The sequence below is a fragment of the Perca fluviatilis genome, chromosome 9, assembly GCF_010015445.1.
Source record: "Perca fluviatilis chromosome 9, GENO_Pfluv_1.0, whole genome shotgun sequence".
NCBI lineage: Eukaryota > Metazoa > Chordata > Actinopteri > Perciformes > Percidae > Perca > Perca fluviatilis.
This window is the reverse complement of record NC_053120.1, coordinates 40,566,836-40,592,785: the sequence shown is the minus strand read 5'-3', so window position 1 is coordinate 40,592,785 and position 25,950 is coordinate 40,566,836. Positions and strand designations below refer to the sequence as shown.

The 25,950-nt window shown below is 40.1% G+C and overlaps 2 protein-coding genes across 6 annotated transcripts; one reads left to right on the top strand and one right to left on the bottom strand.

Moving 5' to 3' along the window:
• Window positions 1-93: 93 nt before the first annotated feature.
• cnga3a (cyclic nucleotide gated channel subunit alpha 3a) lies at window positions 94-9,768 on the top strand. 3 transcript variants are annotated; one of them, XM_039810111.1, is made up of 9 exons: window positions 94-301; window positions 3,055-3,179; window positions 3,438-3,527; window positions 4,997-5,125; window positions 6,532-6,591; window positions 7,175-7,363; window positions 7,507-7,608; window positions 7,696-7,802; window positions 7,879-9,768. In XM_039810111.1, the coding sequence occupies exons 2-9, from the start codon at window positions 3,079-3,081 to the stop codon at window positions 9,273-9,275; spliced, it is 2,175 nt and encodes a 724-aa protein (XP_039666045.1). In that variant the 5' UTR covers window positions 94-301; window positions 3,055-3,078; the 3' UTR covers window positions 9,276-9,768. The 3 variants fall into 3 exon arrangements, with proteins under 3 accessions (XP_039666045.1, XP_039666043.1, XP_039666046.1); XM_039810109.1 differs by having other exon boundaries at window positions 4,952-5,125; XM_039810112.1 differs by lacking the exon at window positions 3,055-3,179 and having other exon boundaries at window positions 280-301.
• A 953-nt stretch (window positions 9,769-10,721) lies between these two features.
• ube3a (ubiquitin protein ligase E3A) lies at window positions 10,722-24,839 on the bottom strand. Of its 3 annotated transcripts, none has more exons than XM_039810092.1 (12): window positions 24,552-24,839; window positions 23,169-23,215; window positions 22,600-22,859; window positions 19,775-20,985; window positions 19,394-19,538; window positions 17,255-17,460; window positions 15,873-16,037; window positions 13,870-14,025; window positions 13,707-13,780; window positions 12,441-12,584; window positions 12,113-12,276; window positions 10,722-11,793 (listed from the first exon to the last, which is right to left on the bottom strand). In XM_039810092.1, coding segments are annotated over exons 2-12 (2,595 nt in total). In that variant the 5' UTR covers window positions 23,171-23,215; window positions 24,552-24,839; the 3' UTR covers window positions 10,722-11,725. The 3 variants fall into 3 exon arrangements, with proteins under 3 accessions (XP_039666026.1, XP_039666027.1, XP_039666028.1); XM_039810093.1 differs by having other exon boundaries at window positions 24,569-24,839; XM_039810094.1 differs by lacking the exon at window positions 12,113-12,276 and having other exon boundaries at window positions 24,552-24,838.
• Window positions 24,840-25,950: the final 1,111 nt, after the last annotated feature.

The following is a 25,950-nucleotide window of genomic DNA, read 5'->3' as shown; positions in this document are numbered from 1 at the left end:
GCAGACTAGTTGGAGTTAGGGCTGTGAGTTGTGGCCAGTGATGGACAGGTCTCCTCCCCCCCCTCTGATCTGGGACCGGTGAGTTCAGCCAACACGGTCTCCGGCCAGCAGAGCCGCCGCTGCCAGCCATGGACAGCCGACATCGCTATTCTTTGTGACGCTGTGTTCGGATCGGAAATATTCCGCTGGAGAAACTGTATGACCTTAGTGTTTTTGAAGATGGGATTATACAGAAGCGATCAGAGGGGAATTGCTTGTTTTGTCAGAATACAAAAGTCAGCGTGAGACGGCTTCAAACGGGGTGAGTTCTGAATGCATTTACTCTGCCATCAGAGACTTAGCAAGAGTTTCAGATTCATTTTGATGCAGATTGTATAAAAGAAATCTGCATCAGTTTCTGTCTTTTCATTTCGGATTCTAAGCCGCTCTGAAGTCTGTCGCAGGATCAGGTATTCCAAGATGCTCGATTCAGTTCCCACTAAAGCTGTCAAGGCTTCAATATTTCTTTTTCTTTTTTACACGCGCTATTATTTCGAAGCGACTTGTTCAAAATGTCCCAAAATGCGGAGTTACAGCAAACACAATCTATAGACTACAGAAACTCTTGTTGAGTAGCCTATTCACAGAGAACATATTGATACATGAAGGTGGATATTCTCAAGCATAACAATTAAATAATCATTATTATTAGTCATGTAGCTATCCAATAATAAGTGCATTAGTTAAACAGGACAGGCCTGAAAGCTCATTCAACATGTGTACATTTGTAGGAGATAGACATTTCTAAATTGTTAAAAATCAACAAGTGAATTTACATTAAAACTGGATTTAATGAAAATAATGAGTTATTGCAGGCATACAGTAGGCATATATGAGGGAAGAGGATGTCTTGATGAATACACCACCTTAGCACAAGACTCAAGCTTCTTAGTCTTGATACATGGGTTCAGCAGAGCAACTAATCTCCGGCAACAATGACATTGGTTTTTAAGAGCCTTTTTATTGTACACATTCAGAGGACACACCTTACATAATTACACAGGAGGTCACTGAATCAAAGCATTATTAATACAATTAAAACATTTGTTCAAGAAAATGTCAGCATCAGATAATCCAGAGACTGAGATGTGGCTTGCAAGTACCAGCAGTCATCATATTGAAATATCAGATACAAATCTGGCTCAGCTAAATTCAGTTCTGTTAAGATAGATAGTGGACATGAGGACACAATACTTTTTCCCAACATAGTGTATTTTATTAACTTTTTATGTTCAAATATCTGTGAAATCACTGCTATATTGTACATTTTCACTTGAATGCAAGTATGTCATCGGCAGGGCTTTTGAATGAATATTAGTATGATTAGAAAAATCAAATGGAAGATATGTTCAACAAAATGCAAAAAGTGCTTCGCATTGCACCATCATCCTCTAGTCTGTGACTTAATCAAATTGTGGTTGTCATGTTTGAAAGCAAAGGCAAAACATAGAAACACATGGCTCCCCAAACACTTCATTCTAAATATGTATTCTCGGGATCAAGAAAAGTGCTGCGTGGCTCGGAGATGATGATGATGCAACGACTCACATTTCATGCACAGACACAGCGTTGGCTTTACCTTTCCTCACCCTTCAATCACTCGGCTTCTTGGTGATTCTGCTACAGTGATTTAATTTAGTGGGGGTTGGTTAACTCCCTGGTATTAGCGCTAATCTACATGTGTGCACGTGTTACAACCACTGGTGTTCCCCAGAGATCAGTGAGTCATTATAAACAAAAAAACTATTATTTGAGGCAAAAAGGACATCACATTTTTAGAATTGTAATTAAGAAATGTTCTCAAGTTTCCTCGCAACTGTTGGAGGAATTGTGGAGCACAACTGGATAATTATACACAACTCTTCTGGTCTCAAAAATTAGAAAACTACTATAAGGAAATATTCCAAGCTGTAAGGGAGGTAATACATGGTGATATCCCACAAGATCCAAGAATCTCCCCGCTAGGAATGATACCAGAAGGGATAGAAGAAAGAAACCAACAATATTTACTTTGAATCTTATTTACAGGAGTTATGAAATGTATTACCTTGAACTGGCTAAAGCCCAACACCCCTGACTAGAGTTTATGGTTACAAAAAGTGAGAGAGATATATAAAATGGAACACATAACACACTTATTGAGGCGTCAAAAGCATAAATTCATTTTAAAAAATGGGCTCCAGCTATGATGCTACTTACGTAATAAAATAAGCCATAAGGGTAGGGATCTGTTTTGCCTGTCTTATTAATTTACTATTTGCTGTGTTTATCTTATTTGGTTTTGTTTTTATATTCATTTGCTTCAAGCTATACTCTCTGATAACTTTGAAATATGGGATTATGATGATGAATAGGATGTATCGGATATGAATTCATAATGAGATCCAGATGATACAATATATTTTATTGTCACGATATGTGCCATACTGCATTGATACTGAGAAATAAAAAAATAAAAATGAGCGCAACATTTTCATTTTCTCAAAAGTCTAAAATCCATCTGCGATACATCATATTATAAAAATAAGACTTTTTTTTGTAACGCAGTTCCTGGACCCTTAACGGGAGAATATGGCCGGCTTGGCTGTTTCTCCAGACTATACCTAGAACTGAAAATACCTAGAACTGAAAAGAGTCACTGTCCTCACCATGTACAGTGGGACCTGTTCTGTACATGGTGCTCTAATAGACTTAACCTGCTGTATTCCAACTGGACATAGCAACTGCAGTCTACCTGTAAGCCATAGCTTAGTTATTTTAAAAAGCAGCTGATCGTTCACAGAGCAAGAGCACTGATCCTGTTTAGTGTTAAGGACATAATGAGGGTGTATTTTTAGAGGCTACTCTCAGACAAACAGTGAAAAGCGGCATTCAGTAAACACATCCACAACCGCCAGCTCTCAGGAGGGAAATTATCATTTTTTTGCTGTATGATTTCTGGCTTGTAAAAAGTGATGTTTATGCCATAAAGTTGCAGTCTGATAGTGTTTCCTTTTCTGTATCTGTGTGCTCTAGGCCAGCAGAGCCAGACACGACGACATGGCAAAAATCGGCAGTGAAATCTCACTTTCAACCAGGCAGTGGTTGCGCACCAACAAGCCTGATGATGAGCTCGCTGTCAATGAAAATAGGGACAGCAGGTCTGATATCACCATGACATTCTTAGGATTCAAAATAATGGTTAAAAATTCACTGTGTTACTTTTAAATCAGGATTTTGGGGAACTTGTGACTACTTTTCTACCACATCGGCGCCTTTTGCGTTGTTGTCTAAGTGCTTTAACCGTTCTGACAGCTGAAGACACATTTTCTGTACCTTTGACAAAAATGTGTCAATTGGAAATCACATGATCGTCAGCATATCACTGTAATTTGTTTTCTCCACCTGCTGTCTGGTAGGGCTCAGTCTCTTTGTGAAGACAACTTAGAGAGAGCGCGGTCTTCAGAGTCCCACAGAGACTCCGTTACAGGTGCTGGGGCAATGGCTAGGTAAACTTCTGTTGTATTTTCAAGTTCTTAGTCGGTATACCAGTGGTGGAAAGTAACTAAATTCATTTACTTAAGTACTGTACTTAAGTAAGTTTCCATTTTATTCTACTTTATACTTCTACTCCCATATATTTCACTGCAAAATATTGTACTTACTCCACAAGATTCATTTGACAGCTAGTTGCTAGTTTAATTTCAGATTAAGATTTACATACAAACATAACACAAACAGACACATGATGATCTTATAAATAGACCAGTGGTTTTGGCTTTGAACCCCTTACCAAAAGATAAAAGCATGTTTCTTTTAAATAACTGTCTGAGGCCCCAAAAGCTAATTTCAGTCCAAAGTCCAAAAAATGAATACAAATACAGAAATTAGTTTTTTCTTATGTCCTCTCCCCTTAACTATCTAATGAAAGGCTTGTATCTTGTGACCATTTAAAGGAACACGCCGACTTATTGGGAATTTAGCTTATTCACCGTAACCCCCAGAGTTAGACAAGTCGATACATACCCTTCTCATCTCCGTGCGTGCTGTAACACTGTCTGACGGCTCCAGTGGCATAGCCCATCACAGATCCTGCAGGTGACTGGTTCCAGTAATCTACTGTTGACAGTTAAATAACACTAGCTGTTCCTATTTACATGTTGTGATTTGTAGAGTCACAGCGTGTACAAAAAACAACGTAACATGATACACAGCCGTCTTCTAACCGTAAACAAACCGGGAACTATATTCTCAGGCGGAAGAATATAGTACTTGGGCGGAGTGATATGCTCGCAGCAAGCCTGTCTGAGAATATAGTTCCCGGTTTGTTTACGATTAGAAGATGGCTGTGTCTCATGTTAGGTTGTTTTTGTACACGCTGTGACTCTACGAATCACAACATGGAAATAGGAACATGTTGGCGTTATTTTGTCACTTTTGTCACAATTGGGAGCAGTAGGCTAGTTGGAACCAGTTACCTGCAGGATCTGTGCTGGGCTAAGCTAATGCTGGAGCCGTCAGACAGCGTTACAGCACGCACGGAGATGAGAAGGGTATGTATGGACTTGTCTAACTCTGGGGGTTACGGTGAATAAGCTAAATTCCCAATAAGTCGGCGTGTTCCTTTAAGGCGGCCCGACCCCTAGATTGAGAACCACTGGACTAAACTACCTAAATGTATATAAAGTAGAATAAACCCCTAGACCAGTTACACCAGTAAAATGCTGCTTACATATCAATGCATCAGTATTACTAATATTGTAATGTAAATTTGTATTATTAACGGCATATGCTTGTATTATTGTACTACTTTTACTTAAGTAGGCTATAGGATCTGAATACTTCCTCCACCACTGGTATTTATAGATTCTGTCACATTCCTAGGCTAGATGGGTGTCACGTTGTTCTGTTTTCCCTCCTGCTAACCTTCTAGGCTCTCTTACTTCTTCTTCATGCTGTGGAACTGGGTGTCTCACAGAGTGCACCCCGAAACAGAGAGGCATGACTCTTTCCTGGAGCGCTTCAGAGGCCCTGAGCTCAAAGACATCTCCAGTCGAGAGAGCACTGCCCAGTCCGTGGGCCACAACGACACAACCCGGAAGAGAAAGTAAGTACTGGTCAGTGGCTTAAAGTTTCATTTCCAGGCCTCACAGTGACAATGGTTCCTTTTGTTTGAAACATTTCAAACAAAACCCACCACAGAGGACAACTAATCTATGAGTAGTCTCACGTTACCAGACCTTCCTCCACAGTGCTGCGGAAGAGGGTCTGGCTAGTCCACGCAACATTCCAGGATGGGAGAAAAACCTGCTCTGGTTTATTGGCATTTCTTTCATTTCATTTCATTTTTTATTTATTAAACAGGAAAAGATTAAAGACAATCGGGCCTGACTCAGTGTAAAACTGATTTTCAGCAGGTTCCTGCTCTGCAGAACATAAACACCATATACACAACAAAAACTCCTAGACAAAAACAGTCACAAACACAGACCAGGAGAATGAGCAACAGGGCAAAGCCATAAAGCTGACTTAATGGTCGCAGGTAAACCTCTCCATTAAATAGCGAGCAAATGTTAATTTAAATGATGTTATTGACGTTAAAGTTCTGATGTGCTGTGGAATGTCATTCCAGACTTTAGTGAGCACATAGAAAAAAGATCTCTGTCCATAACAGTTTCCAAAAGCCGGTAAAGGCATTTCTTTAAACCAATCACAATCGTCTTGAGCGGGGCTAAGCGTGCCTGGGGAAGGAACTTGTTTTGGTGGAACGTGCACGTAGAGAGGGAAGCTCTGGAATTTAAATGGCTGTCAAGTGTGTGATGAGAATTTTACTAAAAAATATAACTATAATTTGATTGTCGGTTCTAGCTTGGAGGATGTTTCCCGAATCGACCGGAGTTTAGAATGCCAACACAAAGAAATGCGGAAGATGAGGGACATCCAGCGGAACCTCTGGTGGCACCGGAACTATCCCGTAAATAAAACGTCGTCGATATAGACTAATCTATGAGTAACAATCATTCCTCAAATCTTTGATGAGTCAAACTCCGCTGAATGGATCTAGAAACCATGCTTAACTTATAGTGAAATGGAAGTTAGAGCATATTTAGCTTGAGTTACATGACGTATTTATGGGTAACTGTATTCCTTAAAAGCGCAATACAGAGCTGTGGAAAGACAGCTGCAGAGGACTGTTGCCCGCCACACAAACCTCCATCACCAGCACTGTTAGATCAGGAAGAGGAGGAGGATATGGGTGAAATTAAATAAATTAGACCTCAACCACATTCTTTGGAAATGTAAACTGAGCAGCTGAAATCCAAACATAACTCATACCATGATATTTCACATTTAGTTGGTGTTCAAGATGCATTTAACAATAATCAAAACAGGGACACAGGATAAGAACTTGGTATTTTGCATTTAACTGCGTTTGCAAAGACAAAGAGCTTTAATGTTTGACGCTGTGAGGGTTACCTGTGCAAAAAAATCTCCTCTTATTTCTTTCCAAAGTCTTGCCAGTAAGTGGCCGCTAGCTACTTACAACATGAACAACTGCAACAACACAGACGAGTAAGTGTGTGCATATTTGTGTCAGAAAATAGAGTGAATATAGAATAGAAAGTATATTTTTTTTAAATAGATTATGCTGGACATTAGTAGCATCTTTTGTATCATGCAGCTAGTGTTGTATATTGTGCAGTAGCTTACAGCGCAGAAGTTCTTGAAACAAAATGTCTTCCAATTCCCCATTCCTTTTTGGTGTGTCCTCCGGCATTAGATAGCTAGATAAACCCTCTGCCCCTTTGCTTGTTCGAGGAGTTTTTTTGTTGCAAGTTATGATGTGGGTTGTTCCGATTTAACCTTCGGCGTAATAATGGGACATGAAATGTACAGGCGAATTCTGATATTTAGCCAACAGTAGTTTGAAGTGGTAAACTGAAAAGAAGACATGGAAACCTACCTGTATTATGATGCCATCTGCTGGACAAATGTATGACCTGCACCAGATCTTCCAACAAAGTCTTGAATCCAAAACTGTGAAACTTCCACTAGACCCTGTCGACCCTTCGTGTAGTCTGGTAGCCAGCCCTCTGACATAGAACCCCGCTGTCCTTTTTCACCACCATAAAAAAACGTAACTTGTGATCCATAGCAAAAAAGAGGACAAAAAGGAGGAGATTAAAAAAGATGAGAAAAAAGACGAGGAGAAAAAAGACGAGAAGAAAGACGGGGACAAGAAGGAAGAAGAAAAGAAGGATGACAAAAAAGAAGAGAAGAAGGATGACAAAAAAGATGAGAAGAAAGATGATAAGAAAGATGATAAAAAGAAAGAGGCGCCACCGTAAGTAAACCATTAGATACATCACGTCTATTGAGACATGGAAAGGTGATGAAATAAAACACACATCTGTCTGTTTGATACTAACTGTATGTAAAATGAATAAGATATTGCGACAACTTAAAGTCATGTTGAGTTGTTTTTAGGAAAGAAATCTGGATTATGGATCCAGCCGCAGACCAGTACTACAGATGGCTGACCGTCATCGCAGGCCCAGTATTTTATAACCTGTTAATGATTGTAACAAGGTATTTAACGTTTGACATGCTTCAAAATGCAGTCTTCACTTAGTGGGCCATATACACAATTTAAAATGTATCTGCCTTGTCTTCTAGAGCCAGTTTTAACGAACTGCAGGACACATATACAAAACTCTGGATATTCTTGGACTACACCTCAGACTTCATCTACTACACAGATACTTTTGTCAGATCAAGAACAGGTGGGATTTTTGTCTACACAAATTTGTGTCCATTGTAGTTTTGGATTTGGCTCCTAATTTTGTTTTTGCCCCACAGGTTACCTGGAACAAGGCCTGTTGGTAAAAGATTCCAAGAAACTGAGAGATAAATATAGAACAACATCTCAGTTCAAATACGACATGATATCAATGATACCCACTGATCTGCTGTTTCTGAAATTCGGATTCAACAACCCTGAGTTCAGATTCAACCGCCTTTGCAAAATATCGAGGCTTTTTGAGTTCTTCGAGCGGACTGAAACCAGAACTAGCTTCCCAAACTTGTTTCGTATCAGCAACCTCGTACTTTATATCCTTGTCATTATCCACTGGAATGCTTGTTTGTTCTTTGCCATTTCAAAAACCATTGGTTTTGGATCTGACACATGGGTATATCCCAACATCAGCCACCCGGAATACGGCCGCATGGCCAGAAAGTACATCTACTCTTTGTATTGGTCCACACTGACCCTCACCACCATCGGAGAGACCCCTCCACCAGTCAGGGATGTTGAATTCCTCTTTGTAATCGCCGACTTCCTTACTGGTGTGTTGATCTTTGCTAGTATCGTCGGTAACGTTGGAGCCATGATCTCCAACATGAATGCCTCTCGTGCTGAGTTCCAGGCAAAGATAGACTCCATAAAGCAGTACATGCAGTTCCGAAAGGTCACCAAAGACCTGGAGGCCAGGGTCATCAAGTGGTTTGACTACCTGTGGACTGAGAAGAAGACCTGTGATGAGAAGGAAGTTTTAAAGAACCTCCCAGACAAGCTCAAGGCTGAGATTGCCATCAATGTCCATTTGGATACGCTGAAAAAAGTACGTATCTTCCAGGATTGCGAAGCTGGTCTGCTGATTGAATTGGTACTCAAGCTGCAGCCACAAGTGTTCAGTCCTGGAGATTACATCTGTAAGAAGGGAGATATTGGCAGGGAGATGTACATCATCAAGGAGGGGAAGCTAGCTGTGGTGGCAGATGATGGAGTCACTCAGTTTGTAGTGCTCAGTGATGGCGCTTACTTTGGAGAAATCAGTATCTTGGGAATCAAGGGCAGTAAAGCAGGCAACAGAAGAACAGCCAACATCAGAAGCGTAGGATACTCTGATCTCTTTGCCTTGTCCAAAGACGACTTGATGGAGGCTCTCACGGAGTATCCAGAAGCCAAAAAAGCTCTGGAGGAGAAGGGGAAAGCCATGTTGATGAAAGACAACATGATAGATGAGGCAGTGGCCAACGCTGGCGCTGACCCCAAAGACATGGAGGAGAAGATCGAAAAACTGCAAGTAAACCTGGAAGTCATGAAGACCAAGTTCGCCCAACTGATGGTGGAGTTCACCTCCAACCAGATGAGGATGAAGCAGAGGGTCACTGAGATGGAGAACAAAGTGAAATCCATACAACCACAGGACCTGTCAGAAGTGGTGGCCGACAAAGATAAAAAAGTCCAGTAATGTGAGAGATATCTGAGGACTTTACAGGAAATGAAGGGATTTTTCATTTAGAATAGTAGAGTGACACTTTTTAAAGGACCATGTTTATATCAATTTATACATCTGTTTATCATCACAATGTGTCAAATTGTGTACAGTGTATGCAGCAACTATTTTTGTGTGCATGCTACAATTGACAATGTCATGGTGTCACGAAACACCTCGAGTATCTTGATCAGAAGCACTTGTGTATGCAAACAAAGGCTTTTCATAGACAAAGGAATTTTTTTTCCTGATCAGTATTAACATTTTCCCCAGAAAACATATTGATCTATGTGTTAGGTACAAATTACAATTCCTACTCAATAACGAAACTGCAACATCCATTTGATACTGTATGTGAATGTACAAAACAAACCCAAATGCTCTTCTGTTTAAAAGTTATTATCAGCATACACTATCAGTTGTAAATGACGATGTTATATGTAAATAAAAATTCAATGTTAATATAACATATACTGTGTCTAGATTGTCCTTTTGTAGGTAAGAGAGAAGTCGAGTGATAATTGTCTTGGGGTTTGTCCCTATGATTGCCCCTTTTAAAAAAATTTATTCCCCTTAAAAAAAAATTTTTTTTTTTTTAAATTCCAATATAAAAAAAATTTTTTTTTTTTTGTGTGGTGTGTGTGGGCCCCCACAATCTTTGAAATCTAAGCGAGAACGCAGCAGTGGGCTGCTGTGAAACAAGCTACAATGTAAGTTCCTTGTGCTTATTTTGCCACGGACATACTCAGATTATTATTCTTAATGTGCGACAAGTTTATGGAAAGGATCCCTACAGAGATAGACCTTTTTGTTAAAGAGTAAGATCATTTTTGTTTAACATGAAACAGCCCCGAAATCACCATCACCAAACCCACCAGACTGCGCTTAAATATAGAGTGCTTTTATCATCGTAAAACAGACTTCAATAAAGTTGACAGAAACAAAATAAAACTATTAAAAGCCGTCTTGGTTCACCTTTCCACTGTTCCAACAATCACCACTCTGGTTTCGGCTTAATTATAAAAATATGCTGACTGTACACGTAAAAGTATTGATTATTTCAATGTAGTCTTGTAAGTTTAGCAATGGAAATTTCTGAGGGATTTCTGGTGCAAAAATGATCTTATTCTTTATCAAAAAGGAATACCTTTGTAGAGATTCTTTCCATAATGTTGACAGTCAGTCAGTGGCAAAAATAGCACTTTTATTGCACATTTTGCCCTATATGATTACATTGTAGCCCGGCTTGCGGCTGCAGGTTACTGGGTGCCTGCTCAATACTGGACCAATTTCAAAGATTTTGGTTCACATTAGTCAGTTAGATACCAATTAATGAGAAAATAGGGTCCAGGTTGAAAAATACTTATGTTACCATATGTTGTCAGTGTAAATTCCTTCAATGCATATTAATGACAATGTTTATAGATTTTTTTTTCACCTTTAATTTCTTTGCATAATAGTTGCTTTACATAAGAGTTTCACATTATCTGCACATTATTTATGTACCTGAGATATTTGGCCAAATAAAACATTTCATGTGACTCTTTTCCTTATATAGGCATTGCACGTTTGGCAACTGCACATTCAAATGTGCAATCAGAAACACCTAATAGCAAACAAACCAAGGGAAGAGAAACACTTTTTTTCAGGATGTGAAAGTCTGAACCGACCAGTCATCCTGAAACCCTGCAAGCCATCGAAACCACACTATCTGGTCAGGTTCACTGTTTCACAACACACAGTATTCATTTTATATGTAGTACAAGAGGCACAACACAGAAATACTTCAAAATGACCTTTAGGTTAGTGGCGAGTTTGCTCTCACACTGACAGGAAATAGTTTAAATACTGTATGAGCTTGTCAGAGAGGCTATTTGGGTTAGCAGTAATATAAAATGCTGCAGCTTAATATACTACAATGCCAATCGTTACCAAGGAGCACCATTATGCTCAGTCCAATCCCACTTGTGGGAAGAGAGCCTTAGAACTGAATACTGCTAAACCACGAAGAACTGAAAAACATGAGAAAAGTCCAAATAGATATACTGCTTGTGCTGGCATTCACTAAAACCCTGTGTATAAGTGCACTTTCACAGTTTCACAAATCAAATATTGTTCATGTTTGCCCAGAAACTCAAAAAGAAATACATTATTTAAGTGCCGTTTTAAACTCTTTGGCAAACCTACTGTACTGTACAGTATATGAAACAAACTATCGGAGGAAGTTAGGCCTCAGAGTGAAAGGCCAACAGTGGAGTATGACGGGTAGAGGTTGGTTAGGCACAGGGTTATTGCAGCATTTTGTTTTATGTCATTTCCCTCTTTCCCCTTTTTTTGTTAAAATGCAGTCCGAAAACTTTCTTTGTGGATCTGTCACAGCATCCCAAAACCTTTGGCATATGTGATGGCCTTGAGAAGTCTTTCTTTCAGTTTTTCCTTGGAGGAGTATTCTGGGAGCAGCAGTGCATTAAAGCAGGTGTGAGAGGTTGGTAACCTGAAAGAGAGGATGAAAAGTAAGGACGAATGTAAAATGAGACGAGTTTATCGTGTTGCTTTGACAATTGTCTGTTTGTTCAGTTTTCATGTGACAGGCATGGATTAAATAACAAAGACGTAACTGAACCGCGGGGCGTGCAACAGGCGGGGCATTAGTGGAAGGGCTAGAGCATCCAGTCACCCTGTGCAGACTCCTGATCGTATATCACATCACTACACTATTAACTAACTAAAACAAGGCTACAAATCTTTGACCCATGTTGTTCATAACTGGACTAAATGAAAAAAAATAACATTTAACTATGTAGACTACTTACTTTTATGGTAGAAGCACAAATATCCAGGAAAAATGACCAAAACAACGAAATCTGCGAGTTGGGCATGCAAGACAAAACGCTTCTGAGACGCTCCCGGTGTGGTATGACGCACGGCAGACGACGGAAGAAAACCACGGTGCAGCCAGAACGCGGCGCATCCACGCCTGGTGGAATTGCAGGGTAATTGTCAGTTACTAGTATATTTTTAGGTATGTTGGAGGATAAATTACAAAAATGTAAATCTGTCCTCTAAATAAACGAAATGGGGCTGTAGTTCTAAAAATAATAGTAAATAAAACCTCCCAAAAAAAAGCTGGCTGTGCGGTACCTGTCTGTGTCCGAGCCATTCTTGGCGATGATCATTTTTAATTTGCCGAGCCCGCCAACTGGTGCTCTATCTGTGCCGGTGGTAAACTGAAGAAACAACCTCTTCTGCTCCTCTCCAAATGAGTGAATTGTTTCCCAGAAATCTCTGTGTGCAGGAAATAAAAAACGTTAAACAGCAATGATAAAAAGCAATGTCCATTTTTTTTCTTTTATGTGACCTGCTGCTTAAAACATGTTTCTTTAAATTATGATTTAAAGCTGCAGTGGGTCATTTTTATAAAGTTACATAGTTAAGTTATATATAGATATATTTGCAAATATTTGTCATATCTGCTGAAACTATCACTATATCCTGGCAGCAATACGTGAGACAGAGTATCTGTGAAAACAATGCATGTTCCTCTGCCTCCCCCTAGTGCGTCTAATGGCATTTGCAAGCTCAGATCAGCCGAACTATGCAGCGCTGCTCCAATCTGGCCACCGTGTTGGAAACAGTCGAGCCAACTTTTTTTATATTTATTTTACAGCTAAGCAACACACTAAAATGTGTTTCTGAAAACATCTGAGTAGAGAAATAGACAATGCAGTGAAAAAATCTTGAGTCATATTTAATCAGCGCTGCCTAGTTTGACAGTTTGATCACAGTTCACGTGCAGTCATTGACATGGCGTTAGAGACTCTGCTCTGATTGGTTGTTTTCTTTATGCCTTCAGGAGCAACAGGAGGAGGCAGAGGAACGCATTATTTTCACAGATTATATGTCTCATTTAGTACCGTAAGAATTAGAGGTGTTGAAATGAATCAAATAATCAATGCATTGAAACGTGGGCGATGCTGCATCGATAATCGTCCGGCTCATAATCGATTATTTCTGTTTGTAATTTAATGTAGGCCTAACAACATTTCTGTTTACATATTCTGGTATGTTTTGCACATATAGAAGTGCCATGTGCTCAGTGCTGTATAGGTATATGTATCCAATTTATTTAGTATTAGAGCACTGCAGAATGTTTTGTTTTTGAAGCTTGAAAAGCTATGAATTAAATATCCAACATGGCTTTAATAGAAAAATGTATTTGACGCATCATGATGCATCGAGATATCGAATCGAATCGCTGACATGATAATCGTAATCGAATCGGGAGGTCAATGAAGACTCACACCTCTAGTCAGAATACAGTGACAGTTTGAGCAAATGTGACAAAAAAAAGTGGTGAACCTTTAAGTGGTGTGCTGTGTATGTGGACAAAAGGTAAATGGGACTTACTTGATGATTTGACTGTCTTTGCTATAACCTCCATCATATTCTGTTGTCTTTTCAAGTGCTTCAAAGTCAAGTTTCTGTGAAATCCCAAAAGATTGCTCTGTAAGTCATAGAACACTGGCTACAATAAAGGATCAAAAATCTAAATGAAGCGTTGTTTCCTCACCCTGCTTCCACAGATAAGCATCTCTACTTCTTCGGGTCTGAACAAATATTTCAGTGGGGACTCATTAGTGACTATTAGGAAACCTTTTTTGAAGGCTTTGAACTGTCTCTCCACGCTCTTGTTCAGTATGTAGTCAGCATACATGTCCACAAACTCCTGTCAAATAGAGATGTAAAAAGCAAAAAACATGTCAAAGTACAACAAAGCAATTGCTCATTATTTACTTCCTTTCATTAACTGCAGTAAAAATGTTTTTTTACACCGACCGCTGTTCCTGATGTTTTGTCACTTTTTCCCCGACATTTTTGAAACTTTTTACCAACGTTTTTTTATCAACTGTTTTTTTCTGTGCTTTTTCGATATATTTGAAGCTTTATTGCATAAAACACCCAAATTCAATCAAAGTAGTGAACTGATTCATTCACTTTACTTGTGAAGAGCGTTGTAGGGAACCATCCATGTTATTGTTTTTTACAATTTCGTTGAAAAACAAAACAAATTTGTGATGTAGAAAGTTTTGAAAATGGGTCAAAATTTGAGCCGAAGACAAGAGGGTTAAGGAATGTTAACACCTTCTCTCCACAGAGGAAAGAACACCTACAGAATGTCATGAAATTGGCAGTTGAGTGGCATCATTTTTAGCTCTTTCATATACATCGAGTTTCTATTGCTGCACTTGTGAAATGTACATTTAAATCAAAAGAGGAACAAAAACTATGTGCCAGTTATTGATTCAAATAATAATGTAGGTAGACACTATCTCCAGACAGAAACAGCCATTGTGTACTAATTTTTTTAAAGAAATTTGGTGAGGAAAAGTAGATTTAAGTTGATATCAAGGCCCTGTCTAATATAGAGCTGCAAAAATTATTCGATTAGTTGTCAACTAGAAACTTAATTGCCAACTATTTTGAAAATCGATTATTCGGTTTTATGAAAAATTAAAAATTCTCTGATTCCAGCTTCTTAAAAGTGAATATGTTCTAGTTTCTTCTCTCCCCTGGGACAGTAAACTGAATATCTTTGAGTTGTGGTCAAAACAAGACAATTAGAATGTCATCCTGGGCTTTGGGAAACACTGATCGACATTTTTTACCATTTTCTGACAAAAATACTCAACAGATTAATCGACCGTGACTATGTTTACATGCACATAATTATTCTGAAAAAGACGATATTCCTCTAAGCTGTTTACACGGCTAATAAAAGTGAATATTCCTGTTAACATGTAGCCGTTTCCCAGCGGTGGAGGACTAGTTGGAGCGTGTGAACACAGCGTCCCTCTTTCATTCCTTCAACCAGCTACTTGAAAAGGTCGACGTAACGATGTGTGCTCATATCCAAAAACCTGTTGATATCCAAGTCTTTGATGATGTTTAAAAGTAGCTGTGTTTCTCCTTCTTATCGGGTCTGCAGCCCTGCAAACTGTTGGCTGGTTGGTTTGGGTACAGCAACCATAGCAACGCACAGAGCTGACCGTACGCCGTAAACAGCCAAGGGCCGTAAACTGTCTCAAACTGCGGTAAAAACCCAGACTGAGACGCATATTCCGAATGCGCTGTATACATGTCCAAAGAATGCCTCTAAAACTAAACTAAAACAAATAATACCGGAATATCCCACGTCTCAAAAAAAATGTGTTTGTGTGCATGTAAACGTAGTCAATGAAAATGAGCCCTACACTAATTAACTTCAAACCTACGTCATTCCACTACCATTAGGAAACTAGAGACTAATCTTTTTAATCTGCCTTTTAATTTGGAGTAATGTTATTGCATTATTTTATAATAAACATTGTATTGTCCTATCGTTGTAATTTTTAGTCTTGATTTTGTTTGAAATCTTTTAGTTTTAATTTTGTGATTTTGTTGTGTGAAGCACTTTGGGCTGCATGCTTGAATGAAAGGTGCTATATAAATAAATAATAGTTACAGTTAATGTAAATGAAGATAAGCATGGTTTAGACGGAGCACTGTTGTGGTTTAAACATGCAGACATTTCACCTGTCTATTCTCCTTGGTAACAGGGATCTGGCCTCCCTGCTCCTTCAAGTCATATAAGATCGGGTTTCCAAAAAGGTCTGTGTGTGATATCTGGTAGGTGAGCATCATGTCTTCCTCTACATTGCCGCTATATTGAAGCAACTCCTTCAGACTCTGGTAGAGAGCCTGCAAGAAGAAAAGAAGAAAAATCTGCTGTTAGATTTTGGGAAATATGATTCCATACTTTCCTGTCAGGAGTTAGTTGAGAAGACTGATGCCACTCTCATGTCTGTCTGTTAAATATGAAGCTACAGCCAGATGATAGTTATCTTAGCTTAGCTTAGCATACAGACTGGGACCAGGGGGAAACAGCTAGCCTGGCTCTGCCTAAAAGCAACAAAATCCACCTATTTGCACTAAAGCTTAACAACATGTTACATCTCGTCTATTTAGGTCCATGTTCAGACTGCCTGCGTCAGACAGTCTGGCAAAAACGCAGGTCTTTTCATTCATTTTGAATGGGGGTAGTGCAGTTAGGCTGTGGCGAAAAGTTCAGACCGACTCAACTTGGAGAAACCCCAAGTCACTCTGTGGTGGCCACTCATGTAACCGGATATCAGACTTGGCGGTGTGTTTTGAGCAAGCTATGGTTTGAGGCGGTGTGAGAATCCCGTACAGGAAACAGGAAACACCACGGCCTCTATCGCTGCCACAAGAAAGTTTTAAAACACTATGAGGGTAAAAAATCTTTCCTGCAACAACAAAGCACTCGTTATGTCTCGCTGAAATATAAAGTCTACTTGTGCTTTTTTGGGGGGTTTAAGAACACAAGAGGACGTCACACAAACGGGCCGTATTAATGAAAATCCGCCTGCGGCAAATCGGCGGCTCGTTTTTTTGGTGTGAATGCCCCATAATGCACACAAAAACCAAAGAGTAAAAACAAATTGTTGTTGGGCTTGTCTTCCTAGAGTCTCCATCAGTTGCCAGACAACATCATGTGATGACAAGAGCCAAGCTTGCCATTTTGGCCTGCTTCCAGTCTTCATGCTAAGCTAAGCTAACAGTTCTCGGGCTTTAGCTTCAAATTTACTGTAAAGACATGAGAGTGACATGAGAGATTAACTTCTCATCTAACCCTCGACAAGAAAGCAAATAAGTATGTTTCCCAAAATGTTGAATTTTTCCTACAGTTTAGTTAGAAAAAAAGAAAAGAAAGAAATTGCTTTATGCTTGTGGTTTCATTTCAGCAACTCTAAAAACATTTATTTTTAATTCTACCAGTAAAATTACAATATCATACACATCTTCAGCAACAGAAGATGTCTCGAAAACATATTTAGAAATACATAACTGATGTATTGTCTTTCAGTGTATATTAATGTTGGAGAAAGTTACTGTACTGGATGGGAGTCTGACAGGTCCAAGTAGGTCCCTTTCTTGCCCATGAGTTTCCTGTAGACAACCATAGGGAAATGTACGTCCAGGATGCAGTTGTTGTAAATGGCGAGCCCCAGGACGAGTCCAACCAGGGTGTACTGCGCTTCATTCTCCAGTGAGGACGAATTAAACCAAAACAGTTTGGTGTCGTCGTCGTAGCTGAACATTCCTGTTCATAAAGTCAAACAGAGAAAGAGAGAGAAACACACATTAAGTAAAAAATAAATACATACAGGAATAGTTTTTGTTACTGCACAGGTGCAGATTTTTCAAAAGATGTGGTTACACTGTATCCATGTGGACATGTAAAACAGGGCATTTGGGAAACGATGACATCATTTAATTTAATTTCTTTGTTTATTTGACAGGGACAGTGCTCATTAATCAACAGCAAAGTAACTGTAAATGAGCCGGAGTTAGGTCAACAGGCTAATTTTCATCGGTTGTCCCAGGCCCTCTCCATAATTCGTGCATGCCCATTGTTACTTTGTGTGATGAGGATGTGCCAGATATGAGAGTGGTATTAATCTTCTCATCTAACTCTTGGCAATAGAGCAAATAGCTTTAGCAGGTGCAGATGCCGAGCGTCATGTATCATGAAGGATCCCACCCACACGGCAATCGATTAAATGCACTATCTATTAAAGGTAGTGCATTATGGAACACACTACCCCCAACTATAAGGGAATGTCCCACTCTGGCCACCTTTAAGAGCCAGGTAAAGGTGTGGCTCAGAGCTAACCAAACGTGCAATCACCTCTGACTGCATGCTGTATCGTATTAGCCCAGTAGAGTGTGCCAATGAATTGCGTCTTCGTCTTAACACTTACTAATAAATTGTCTGTTTGCTTTTCTCTTATTTAGTTTTTCCTTGCTTCATAGAACAAATGTTATTACTGTATATATTTTGTCTTCGAACTAACCAAGTATGGGTCACCCCTACTTGTATGCTGTACCGTATTAGCTTACTGAAGCATATGTATGTTGTGTCTCTGTTTTAACATTTACTAATGTTAATAGTGTTTATCTTATGTCCTGTTATTGTAATTTATATCTGCCAAATAGGACTACAGATGGAAATTAGCCTTTGGGCTACAATCTGGCACTTTTACGTGTACTGCTGTACATGTTCATTAAATGTGCATTGTCCTGAAATAAATAAATACATAATCGGTTTGAGTACATTTTAAGAAAGAAAAGTTAAAATTCTCCAATTCCAGCTTTTCTAGTTTCTTCACTCATATATGACAGTAAACTGAATATCTCATTGTCTCTTAGGCGCTGGGAAACACTGATAGACATTTTTCACCATTTTCTAACATTTTATAGACCAAATAACTTATCCATTAATTGAGAAAATAATCTACAGATTAATCGTCAATGAAAATAACTGTAAGTTGCAGCCCTAATAGGTTTTAGGTTTTTATTTATTATTTTAAGGGTCTATTTTAGCTAAGGCATTGCAAACAGGGGCGGTGCCAGAGGTTGTAAACCTTCGGGGCTCAGCCCAAATCTAGGGGGAAAAACCTGATAGAAAACAAGGAAAAGAATCATCCTGTGGAGCCTACATCCTATCCTGTATCTAATTATTCTCCTACTGTCTCCATCATTCTGAAACCAGAACACAACAAATGTTTAAGATGACTCATTCTTGTGTATCTATTTTTTTTTTTACATAACATAGGGTATGAATTTGACGTAAACAGCATTACTAATGACAGAATTACAGAATGAATAACGATATTTCCCCAGTAATAGAACTTTTGCTCCATTAATTTGCCGGTCCAGTCTGAGAGACTGAGGGGAAATGACACAAAATTCTAGTCATTATTAAAACCTAAAAGATTCGGGGCTTTTGAGAAGAAATTTGGGTCTGGAGCCCCAGAAGACACCCCCCTGATTGCAAATGTTATTTACTGTGTACGCTGCTGGACCTGGCTAACAGAATTTGTTCCTTCATGTCTTAACATGCTTGAATGACAAACTATCTGAATCTGAAATAAGTGTATTTCCTTAAATGTTAAATGTTCATTATCTGAAATAAAACAGGGATACCTGGGAAGCAAATGTAAAAACTGATCCATTGTGATTTCATGTCTCACCTATGTCAGGATTGAAAATTTCCTCCAAGACCAACTGAAAGAACTCCTTTGAAACCCCTCCCTCATCTACACCTTGCTCCCCCTCGAACTCAACAAACAGCTGCTTCTTCAGGTCGGACGGGTTCTCCATGGAGATCATCTCCAGCTGCAACACAAGGCGGAGGTTGAATTCATTGACAAATTCATTGTTTTGTTTTTTAATACTTTATACATCTATTACATACACAAAAAACTATATAACACACTAAAAGAAAAAAAAATCCCCAAAAACACTATAGGGACTCTTTAAGAATTTTAAGGCCCAAACGTTTCGATTTTGAAATTTGAGACTTTTTAAGACCCAGCAGAAACCCATCAGTAACATATGGTGCTGTGACTCACTCTGACGAGGGCGTCGTCGATGATGTGATCTCGGCGTACTTTGAGCTTGAGATAGGGGTTGGGCTGCTGGCCCTGCACCATGCTGTAGAGGGCCGTGAGGCGCCGCTCGCTGTACATCCGGATCCTGTTGTCGTAGTACAGCCCTTGGTTCTTGGTGATGACGTCGAGGATGAACGGGCAGCTCTGGAAAGAAAACTTGGTTTCGGCGTTTACCTTGAAGAAGGTGAAATCCTTGTCCATCTCCACCACTTCGTTCAGCGACTCGTTAACAAACTCCTCGAAAGGGATGAGGGGTTTGATGCTGTCCACGGGTCTGACGCCCAGTTCTTTCTCCAGAGGATCGACCCGAGGACCCTTCTTATAGAGCCGCTCCTCGCCCAGCAGCTCATGCAGGGTGAGCTCATCGGACTCGGGGTCTTCCTCTTCGTCCTCGTTGTGCTCCACGTTCAATTCTCCGCCCAGGATATTTGCGTAGAACGCAACTTTCAAACACTGCGTCGCAGCCACCACGGTCTGGTCATCGTTTACCAGATTTTCGCTGTCATATTCATTGCTGACGACTGTGAAAGTGATGAGCTGCTGGAAGGTCTCCATCATACGGCGAATGTGCGGGAGACCGTACGCGGACCAGAGCTTTGACAGCCTGGCGAGTGCGCTCACCGGCAGCTTGCACATGGCTTTGCAGAACTGCGGCAACGCCACTTCCAGGTACTCGGGGCTGTGAAGGTTCCGGTTCTCCAGCACGATGATGAAGATGTTCAGATAATCTGGGTTTGTTTCGTACACGTCAAGGTATTCCAGGTCAAGTTCCATGTTTGGAGTGAGGTAAACGAGTGCGTTTACAAGAGCAGCCTCTACCTGGTCCAGGCTTAGAAATTTGTCGTAGACTCTGCGCACGGCGCCGATGTCCACCGTCACCTCGCAAGGGTCAAACGTTTCGTTGAGACCCTCGTCTGGTAAAGCAGCGGCAGACGAAGCACCCATCTTCTCCGCGGGTTGCTCACTCTGCTTCACATGCTTGTCCACATCTGTTGGTTCAGGAGAGCCACGGCTTCCAGTAGGGTTGGGTTCATCCTTTCTGAAACTCTGCACCAAGGCATCTGCACTGGAGAAAATCCTGCCGATGATGCGATTGAGAGCCGAGTAGTCCCCTTTCTCCTCGCAGAAACTCAGGATCATAGATACTGTGTTCTCTGTGAGGTAATGAACATCTGGACCAAAACAGTAAAAAGACAATTGAATTAACACAAGTGAACTGATTTAAAGTCAGTAGCTGTGTTCGAAACCGTTCCCTGTCGCGGAAATAGTGCACTATATAGTGTGTTTGCCATTGTGTAGTGCTGTTCGAATTCTCAGTGGTTAATTTCATTCACTCATTCATAGTCCACTATAAAATACCCACAATGCACAGCTAATTTGAGCATACATACGATGTACCCTACATTTTACTCCTGTATACCACAATGCAATGCGGCCGTGTTTTCCCAGAGAAGAAGCAGGACCCGCAAAAACTGAAAAGGGGAAATGGAGCGGTTTAACATTGGAAATTTAACATGCAACCTCAATCCAATCTTTTAATATTCTCCTGAGCGCTCGGTTTATTTCAGGGACGTATTACAAGTATTTTTTTTTCATGGTTGTTTACATCATGCTGGGCGCGCCCGCTTCCGTCACACAAATATCCGGCGGATCTATACTGACGCAACGATGTTTAGAAATGTTCAGTGTAGTGTCCGAAATCTCGTTTGGTCGCTCCCTATATAGTTCACTGTTTAATACACATTATATAGCAGAGATCTTCAACAGGGGGTCCTCAGAGTCACTGCAGGGGGGCCGCCAAATTATTGTTTAATACTTTTGTGAATGTTTTTTTCCCCAAAAAATTTAAATAGGTCTAAACAATATACATTAACATGGATCCAACATATTAGCAAAGATAAATTGGCCTATTCATAAAAAACAATAACATTGCTGATAGACTTACTAGCCTATAGGTAGGTTAGCCATCCAAACATACAGTTCAGCTTAAGGATTCACTGTGACTTCCACATGTATGTTTGACATAAAAATATGACATATGAATATGTAAAGAATATGTTATATGTTGTAGGGCACCATAAAAAGGTATGTGTATAGGCCACCCTACACGTTACTGTAGGCCCAGTTTATTATACATCTCTATTGTATACACTATATGTAGTAGGGGGTCCCTGCTCGTCCCTCTTTCAGGTTATGGGTCCTTGCACTAAAAAACATTAAAGACCTCTGCTATATAGGGAATAGTGAGTGAGTAGTCTTTATCGACGACGTTTCATTTCCAAGATTGTTCAGGTGCCACCGGAAATTCAGCTGGATGTCCCTCATTTCGGCCAGATGTCCGTCCCCTTCCTCTTTCTCTGTGTTGGCGTTCTAACCTTCGGTGGATTTGTGAGGACTATGGTTAACTGCTCCTCAGATCTCTGCAGGGTAAATCCAGACAGCTAGCTAGACTATCTGTCCAATCTGAGTTTTCTGTTGCACGACTAAAACAACCTATGAACAAGCACACGTTCCACCAAAACAAGTTCCTTCCTGAGACTATTTAGCAGAGGCACCGTGGCTCCGTCTGGCACTTAGCGACGCCCAAGACGATTGTGATTGGTTTAAATAAATGCCAATAAACCAGAGCACGTTTTTCTCCCATCCAGGAATGCTGTGTGGACTAGCCAGACCCTCCTCCGCGGCGCTGTGGAGGAAGGTCACGCAATGCAAGACTAGTGAGTGAATGAGGGAACGGTTTCGAAAACAGCTAGTGTCCATGAGATTCTGAGTCAGTCTTCCAGTACCTGAGAAGTTCTCCCTGGTGGGACAGAGGTCCGTACTGTCCACACGAGGGGTGTCAGAGTCTTTCTTGGAGGGGTGAGGGTTACAGAGTTTGGCATTAATCTTAAACAGCTCGAGCGCTTTGGCAGCCGCTGAATTGTTATCCAAAGGTTGGAAGTCACGGCATGATGCGCAAAACTCATTCGCGCAGTCGCCATTTCCACAGCCGTCAGTTAACTGCCGAAAGTAGCGCTCAATTAGATGCTTTGCAGTCGCTCTGTTCCTGCGTGAGATATTTAAACAGGCAGTCAGACTGATGGTTCAAAGTCATCTGTGGTTAGAAAAAAAGCATAACAGATTCTTGAAATGCAAATAATAAAAAAATGATTTGGCAGAACGAATAGGCACATTTACATGTGTTCTTGTTTTAAAAGGCTACAACATAATGACAGAGATGGAATCACAGGTAAAGAACATCAGAGTGTTCAACTCTTGGAATGGAAATACTAGACTAGAAATATTAGACTAACTAATTGCATGTATATTAGCTACATTATCTACTTGTTGAGTGCATCCAAATAGAGTGACTTACATTCGGCTGGATTCAGGTACACGTCTGCAGAGCCAATGGACAGTTCTCTGAAAGAAAAGTTCAGCAATGATGTCAACCTTTACTTAGCCTACTGTAAATACACAGCCTATAATAAAAGAAGACAATGAGTTGACCAATATTATTTTATAATCAAATCAGTTGACTAAGACATTTTTAGAACTTTTTTTCTAGTCCATATTCATCTTTACTGAAAATGGGCATGTTTCTCGTTTACCCCGACTGACAACAGATTTCTGAGGCAGATACTGATATCACTTTTTGAGAATTTAAAAAAATCTGATAATGATACAGCTGACATTTTTGTTTCTTTATTCACAACATGAGCCAACATGTGAACCCCTACATTAAAGTGTGTAAAGAATTGTGACCAAGATGTGGAGGTCATGTTGTCCTGTTGAATATGTGTCCACAGCTAAAAAAATAAATAAAAAACTGCTTATTATGGAGCCAGTAAAACTTTATGCTCTCGATTAAATAGTGTGTGCGATCTTGATTTTATATTCTTTTTGGCTTTTAAGCTCTGTCCCTCGCCGCCCAAACAAAGTCCCAAAGCCACTCCTTCATGAAAAATATACAGCAGGTGTAAAGGTTAACTGCTGCCTCTGCACACAGGACGTCTGAACATCATCAGCCATTTTCACTCTGCTCTACAATGTTTCTGTAGTCTGAAGTCAGTGAAGTGTTCGCATGTTACTGAATAATCACATTATTTTTATTTATCATTAAAAAGCTGTAACCTACACATGGTATAGGAACGATAATGCCTCAAAATTAAGAATGGGCATATTTAAGCAACTTGTTCCACTAATATGTGACATGAAACATGTTGACTGTGGCTATTATTTTGAAATATGAATAATATGATGAACACCTTGTGCAAAAAACTGTTTACAGGTCAATAGAATAAGATCACTTGCTGCATAGCTTTCTCTCTTCTATGCCCGTCAGCGAGCTGATTTATTGACTATGCGTTTTGATTTTTAACTGTAGGCTCTTGTTGTTTTTCCAATTTTTTCTCTCTCTCCATGACACCTTCCGGCCACCGTACCTTTCGAAACACTGCCTAAGCCAAAAAATAACGTTTTATTTATCAGTGCATTAACGTTAAGCCTGTTTGAGTGACATGTATTAGTTAGTTGCCACATTTCACCACTAATGTGATATTGCACAAGCCTGACAGCTGACTATGGCTAGCTGTCACACAGCATTGATTTTTATTGGTTAGAGCAACTTTATAGTGCGTCCTGCTTTTTCTTTCTCTAGCTATCTTATTATCAAATGAATAAACAAGCTAAGGAAGTGAACACAACACAAAACAATGTTAAATTCAGTGTCACGTCTCGGCCAGCTGTGGGTACTGACCTGTGATATGGGCTAACCTTATAGTCCTGTCTGCAGCTCTGTCAGTGACAGTGCAAAAAACCCTCCTGTGTCAGTCGGAGAGCTGCTGTTTGAGCCACGGTCACGTCACGTCACGTCACTCCGATTCTAACCGCTTGAAATAGCGCAGCGACCCGTCGTCTGTACACGGCTGAACAACGACAACGTTAGCAAGTCCTAGTTAATACTTTCTGTTTGGAAATCAGAGCAAGCTATTTTCTCCTACCATCTTGTAAACAAGAGCGCGATGTATCCCGACATGCAGCGCGAGCCTGTCAAACATCATGTCCCCCTCCAGCGCACCCTCCCACCTCCAAGACCCACAGAAATGAATATTCCCCTTACAATATAATATGGCAGCGTTTACTCTCTCCGCTATATATATGTGTATATATATATATGTAGCTGTCAAATAAATTTAGTGGAGTAAAAAAGGCAATATTTCCTTATGAAATGCGGTGAAGTAGCCTACAATTAGCATAAAATGGAAATACTCAAGCAAACTACATACCTCAAAACTATACTTAAGTTAGTAGTACTAACAGTAGTTGCCAGTGCGCATGTGTAGCAGTAATCCATACAGAAACAAACGTTTGCTATTGTTGTTTTGTATTTTTTCGACATTTTGTCGTAATCCTAAATTACTCCATCGGTTAGTCCTGCCTCTGACTGCTGCACGCTGAACACATATCACGAGTAGAGCTGTTTATTAATTCAGAAATGCTAAATCAGAGTAGCACACCTGCATTAACACCTCTGCAAAGATACGCACATACTGTAGCAGAAGTCAAAGTGTCGACCAAGGCCAATGGCACCACCCATAAGCTGTAAATCATATTATTCATAAACCGTTAATAAAACCTGCCATATATAACAGGTAAGCTAAGCAAAACCTTGCCATCTCATTCTGCAGTATAGGGCCTTGTAAATGATGCATGATCTAATCCATGTGCATTGTTCTCAGGGTGCTGACGAGATGTTTGTTATTCTGTCAGCGGTGGAGGCTGACATAGAGCTTTACACTTAGTTTCTGTAGCCTACCTATCAGCCCTTTGGGTCACGAATATGCAGGGGATATATACGTGGCAATACAGATGGAAATTAGTTCAGAAGATAAAGAGGTGGCCGGGTTGGTCAGTGGGTAGAGCAGGCGCACATATGGCAGAGGTCCAGGGTTCGAATCTGACCTGTGACGATTTCCTGCATGTCTTCCCTCTCTCTCTCTCCCCTTTCTCACCTAGCTGTCCTATCAAATAAAGGTGGAAAAGCCCTAAAAAATAATCTTAAAAAGAAGGTAGCTAAAGAGGAAATATAATAACTGAGTGCATTTATAGGAATTTAAGAGCATATTCCTGAAAGCTGCCAAGCTACTTTTCATTCA

Coding starts and splice junctions, on each gene's coding strand:
- cnga3a (XM_039810109.1), top strand. CDS start 3,079: ATGGCAAAAATCGGCAGTGAAATCTCACTTTCAACCAGGCAGTGGTTG. Junction 7,364..7,506: donor AAAAAGAAAGAGGCGCCACC/GTAAGTAAACCA, acceptor AGTTGTTTTTAG/GAAAGAAATCTGGATTATGG. Junction 7,803..7,878: donor TTTTGTCAGATCAAGAACAG/GTGGGATTTTTG, acceptor TTTGCCCCACAG/GTTACCTGGAACAAGGCCTG.
- ube3a (XM_039810092.1), bottom strand. Junction 12,277..12,440: donor AATGGCTCGGACACAGACAG/GTACCGCACAGC, acceptor CAATTCCACCAG/GCGTGGATGCGCCGCGTTCT. Junction 11,794..12,112: donor TTTGTGCTTCTACCATAAAA/GTAAGTAGTCTA, acceptor CCTCTCTTTCAG/GTTACCAACCTCTCACACCT.